The sequence below is a fragment of the Tachypleus tridentatus genome, chromosome 2 (assembly GCF_004210375.1).
Source record: "Tachypleus tridentatus isolate NWPU-2018 chromosome 2, ASM421037v1, whole genome shotgun sequence".
NCBI classification, from domain to species: Eukaryota; Metazoa; Arthropoda; class Merostomata; order Xiphosura; family Limulidae; genus Tachypleus; species Tachypleus tridentatus.
The window spans coordinates 55,030,904-55,036,820 of record NC_134826.1 but is presented as its reverse complement, the minus strand read 5'-3'; the positions used below and the strand labels follow the sequence as shown (position 1 = coordinate 55,036,820).

General features: G+C 31.1%; 1 protein-coding gene across 1 annotated transcript; it reads right to left on the bottom strand.

The window, feature by feature from the left end:
- Positions 1-2,481: 2,481 nt before the first annotated feature.
- Positions 2,482-5,532, bottom strand: LOC143235619 (ras-related protein Rab-3). Its single transcript, XM_076473856.1, has 3 exons — positions 5,395-5,532; positions 3,114-3,338; positions 2,482-2,633 (listed from the first exon to the last, which is right to left on the bottom strand). Exons 2-3 carry the CDS (start codon positions 3,336-3,338, stop codon positions 2,511-2,513), a joined length of 348 nt encoding a protein of 115 aa, XP_076329971.1. The 5' UTR covers positions 5,395-5,532; the 3' UTR covers positions 2,482-2,510.
- Between the last annotated feature and the right edge of the window lie 385 nt (positions 5,533-5,917).

The following is a 5,917-nucleotide window of genomic DNA, read 5'->3' as shown; positions in this document are numbered from 1 at the left end:
TGGTTAACTATAGACTGCAATTGTAAAGACATCACCAATTTATTTCTCATAAAAGCACACATTGAAAATATTTAAGAACAACTGTCTTTTTTTACCATCAGTGAGAAGCATGAAACTAACAATATTGATGTTTTAAAGTTAGTGCTTCCTATCATCATAAGATGAGGCTGATCTGTACCTAATCATCATGTCTTTTCACACTTAAGCCATTGAACTAAAGTGTGGTAAGGCAGATTGGAATATGTTGCTAATATTTACACCAAAAATTCACGGAATTGATGACAGTTGAGTCCATGAGAGCAAATGAAGTCCACTGTTGAAACTACAGGTTTCATGACATACCCAGATACTTTCCACGCATTACCTGCTGATGAATAATACAGTAAAAAACCTTAGGCTTGGAACAACCTGCACTTTCAACAGCTTTATAAATTTGCCCAACTGAAGCTTTTCCTACATAACATATTTGTACCACCATCTGTCGTAACGCACTTCAGGTTGTACTGGGTTAGTGATTTTTAACTCTTTGAAAATGTTCTCACCTGTGGTTGTTTCATGCATATTGTGAAGTGTTGGACACATCTGTTGACTCATCGAATACAATGGTAAAGCACCTGAACTCTTTGGCCTTGTCTTTCAGACGAGAGACAATATTGCTACCAATGTCCTTAACTCTACAAGTAACTGCATCTGCCGAAAGGCAAACAGTCTAAAATAAGTCTATTTTTTCTGGACACATTTCTTTAGCTGCTTCAATCATACATAATTTAATTAGCTCTCCATCTGTGAATGGTTTTCCTCACTTCGCTAACAGGTGTGTCACTCAGAAACTTACTCTTCTTGCACTGCTATAGTCTTGTTTCATGTTAAGCACAACATTTTGTTACATGATTCAATAATGAAGTAGTCCACACGCCACTGTTCTTTAAAAACACAACATTCAAAGCAAACTTTTCTCTTCTTCCCTTATCCTGACATAGCAACTAGGAATAGCTATAGATTTGAATATAAAGTAAACAGCAGCATTCACTGACACACACTGAGATACATGAGGCAGGTGTGGGAAGGCACTGGGATTGATAAGCGAGATGACACAATACTAAGTAATATGACATTTCCCAGCAAACAAAAAAGTGTATCAAACCTAAATTGACTTTTGCTGAATTGTTTTATTTTTATTTCATTTTATTACTTTTATGAACTGTCAGCAGGCTGTATCAGAATTAGATTGGCTGGCACTTACTCAATTATGTTTTATTTTTATAATATTAAAAAATTATATTACTTTAATAAACTGTTGGCAGGCTAGATAAAATGAAGTTAAGGTCTGCAGACCATAGTTTGGAGACGCCTGGTTTAAGGAACATTGAATCAATTGTCACTTGGAGTTACCAGATAAATGATTAACAAACACCAATAACCTACCAGTTCCACTTGTTCTAACATATAATAATGATAATCTAGTCACACAACTAAGCTAATTAACAATATGAAATATACATTAATATCTATTTACCATAACTACACACTACAAACATAACGTACATATACATTTACCTATCATTCTTAACATACAAGAAGACATAATTGGAGGAAGACAAGAGCTTTATCTCATTGTTTTAAATATTCAAACTATTTTTTGTGGGCCCCAGATACAAGTGGAGGAGGAAGTCAAGGACTTTATCTCATTGTTTTAGAAAGTAAAACTTTCTTTTGTGGGCCCCAGGAACAAGTGAAGAAAGACAAGAGCTTTATCTCATTGTTTAAATATCAAAACTGGAGGAGGAAGACAAGAGCCTTATCCCATTGTTTTATGTTTATCTCATTATGGGCCCCAATTATTTTAAATATCAAAACTGTCTTTTATGGGCACAAGTGGAGGAGAAAGACAAGAGCTTTATCTCATTGTTTAAAATATTAAAACTGATTTGTGGGCCCCAGGTACAAGTGGAGGAGGAAGACAAGCAACAAGAGCTTTATCTCATTATTTTAAATATTAAAACTGTTTTGTGGGCCCCAGGTACAAGTGAAGAAGGAAGTCAAGAGCTTTATCCAATTATTTTAAATAATTTGATTAACGGAATTACAAGATAACTGAGAAAGTGACAAATCCCAAAAATAGCCAACTAAATCAAAACAAGGAAAGATCATCACAACTCAGGATCATGGGAAAATAAAAAGCATGTTGTCATTAAATGCCAAGTAAAGATTCTAGAACAACATATGCATGTGGCTGGTAAGGAATGGATCTAAAGGGTGTAAAACTTTTGACAATTTATGCTAAGTTAAACATTTATAGTAATTTGGAAGTCATGCAAATGGGGGACAGGAAGCAGAGAAGTGAAAAAAATTATTAGATGGTTAATAGTTTGGTATTTAACAAGGAAAATAGACAAGTTATGACAGAAATAAGATAGTTAATATAAGAATTCTAGACAGTTTTAAAATGTTCCTGACCAGTACTACACATAACATACCAATATTGGAAGTTATTAAAAGATTAAACATACTTACCAGTCTTGGACACTATTAAACGATTCCTCATTAGTGACGTCATACATGAGTATGAAGCCCATAGCTCCTCGATAATATGCCGTAGTTATTGTTCGATAACGTTCCTGTCCTGCAGTGTCCTGGAAATATAATAAATTAAGAAATATGAAAGTAATAGCCTAAATAAGAAAAGATACAGCAATATCTCTAGCATAAAAAATAATGCAATTTACTTGGAGCAAGAAATAGTATTAAAAGATTTTAAGGTTTCAAGTATAGGATTTTTGTCCATCATACTAAAGCATAATCTTACAGTTACACATTGTGATCTATACTCTTCATAGAAAGCAGTCCTTACCTGTATCTTAAATAAACCTTCCCAACAATCTTTCAGTGAAAACATACTAATTACAAAGTATGCACAAAACACATGGATAATGTTTCATTTCTGTCACTTATATTTAATGTGTGCCTACCAAGTTTCCACAGTTCACTTATCTTCTCCAGGTAACTGACTTAAAGTTTGATATTTTATTATAAGGTCCTCCAGTGTTGGAAGGTAACTAAAGTTTAATATTTTATTATAAAGGTTAACCTATGTATAAAATAACAACTCATACCCATATCTGAAGTTTCACTCTCTTGTCCTGTCTGAAAACAGTCTTCACCTTAAAGTCAATTCCAACTGTGCTCACAAAAGCAGACGTAAATGAATCATCTGCATATCTGAAAAGAAATGATGTCTTTCCTACACTGCTATTTCCTATTATCAAAATCTTGAACATGTAATCAAAGTTCTGGTCTGCAGCATCTCTCTGCCATTTCTGCTCCTGACCTGTTGGCATCTGTTAAAGAAACATCAGGATGGATGTGCCATGATTTCATTAAAAACCTACACCAATAAAGTATCTTACTGACAGTAAAATGAAGTATCAAATGCATTATTCAATTAATTATTATACTTACAAAAATTATTTTTTAAATAAATATACAGATCAGTAGAAATTAAAAATAAGTGATAAGTAAATTAATGTTCATAAAATCAATATACTCATCTCATTGAAATGCTTATTCTATAGATCACCACAGTAGTGGGATATTCTTTCTTTTCAATACTACTGTTTAAATACCATTCACTGTTTAATGTTTTGAAACAGCTAACTTAAATTTAATATTTAGGAAGTATGTTATAATTAGCAGTGTGTATGTATTTATTAAACGATCTCAAAAAAACACTCTTTTTTACTTCGTTAATTTTTTCATTATGTTTACACCATAAGTCAACCTTTGCTTGAAAAGACAAAAATATGGCTAGATTTTATCATCAATTCTACAAGACTATGTCCACGTATAAGCTGCAATATTTAACTCAGCTCAATATAACTCTGACTTGTATGAATGGTCACGAAACCTTTGGGTTAGTAATAGAAGCAAATCACAGTTTATTGCTTATTAGATAATATGAGATGGCCTTCAAGCTATCACACAAACACTTGAAACTTATCTTACAGATTTTTCAACTTTAAATATTTTTGGTAAGTTGTATGCACTTTATTTTTGGATTTGTGTGTGTGTGTGTGTGTGTGTGTGTGTTGAAATATTGATTATAATGGTGTCACTAACCTTCTATACTGTCACTTAAATAATTACAGTATAACACAATTATGAAAGAGTTTTCACACTTTATACGTACTCCAAAAGATAAAAGTTAATCAATGAAGTATTAAATAATTCTGTCAGTATTTTATGAAAATGGTGACTGAAGGTTACATTTTATTTAAAGGTTACAAAGATAGTAACAAACCTACTACACTTTAAATATATCATGTACTATATACAAGTTAAAGAAACAGACACAAGATTACATGTTCATTTAGTAACCAACAACTAATTAATACAAAAATAAGACTACATTAACTTTAAACTTCTGCCACAGATAAACAAGTATAAGTATTAATTACTACTTACTTTATAAATGTTTAATAAAACACTAGATTTTGAAAGCACTATCATGGTGAAACTTCAAACAAATTAGTATTTTCACTTCCAGCTGATCACAAGATAATATGACAGTATCGTATATATGAACTAATGATACATGGATATACACACTACCAGTTAATATGACCAGAAGTTCTTAGAAGTCATATTATCAATTAAAAATCAGGTAACATTGTTCATATATTTTATACAAATATATAATATTAATTGATGACTTTACAACATACAAAAAAAAAATCATTCAACATTTTAAGTACAATATTTGATATTTTAACATACAAGTAATTTCCCTAAAGTGATAAGTATTTGCATAATGTGAAATCCATGTATCAAGCAAAATATGTGAACTGAAAAAATCTAATAAATAAATTGAAGATTTTGTGTCCATTTAGGATTCCAGCTTCTAAATTAAATTTTATCAATCCCAATTTATAAATTTAGTCAACAATTTCATATGACACACAAAAAAATAACAATGTTTAATGTATTTGAAACAATTTTCCACTTAGGAGAAAGTTTTTATCCCAAACTTAGCATACGACACTTATAACTTGAGTTACAAGATGCAATATTAGTTTAACAACTAAATTCAAAAAAATGATTTATAATTCATAATAACAATATTTAGGTTTAACTTAAACTAAAGGTTAATTTATCTAAAGTGATACCTATATTAACTATAGGGTTTGGAAATAAAAAAAAACAATTCCATGGATAGAACTTAATATGTAAAATTAAACATTTAATTGTTCATACCAATACCAGTAAGAGTAATAAACACTGCAGTAATTGTGACAGTGCGACAGTCTGTAACATGACTAAATACGAAAAACTTATACTTAAAACTTAAAAAACAAAACAATGTTATAATTTCAGAAAGATGTCCATATATCTACTTACATCGATATATTCTGCAGCAATTCAACAAACAGAATACGAATGAAATACACGAACAATCTTAAAAAATGTCTTCAACTACTTTTCTTCTTCGATCCTAATCTAAGAGATGCTACCAGAACCCGGATTAAGACCCTCAGTTACAACACGCCCTCTGTAACATTGTATATTAACAAATTCTTTGATGGATTGTTTAGACAGAGTATTCATGATGAAACTTGAAGACGAAAGGCGGAACACTTTCGAAACGTCGTCTTCTACACTTGTGTCTCCACAACAGGCAGTCGCCGTCCATTCTCCAAAGTTCCATCAGTATATTAACAAAGTTTATTATACGTATTTATTTGTTATTATTTTTTAAAATTTGATATCCGCGGTGGATACAACACACACATCCCATTATGTAGCTTTGTGATTAACTACAGACAAATCGAAGAATGAAAGTACCAAAGCTATATTTTGCTATCAAATATTTTAGCTTAGTAATTTTATTCGAACCATGATGACAAAAAACCCACTTGAAGTA

Coding starts and splice junctions, on each gene's coding strand:
- LOC143235619 (XM_076473856.1), bottom strand. CDS start 3,338: ATGCCAACAGGTCAGGAGCAGAAATGGCAGAGAGATGCTGCAGACCAG. Junction 2,634..3,113: donor GAGTGAAACTTCAGATATGG/GTATGAGTTGTT, acceptor TTATATTTCCAG/GACACTGCAGGACAGGAACG.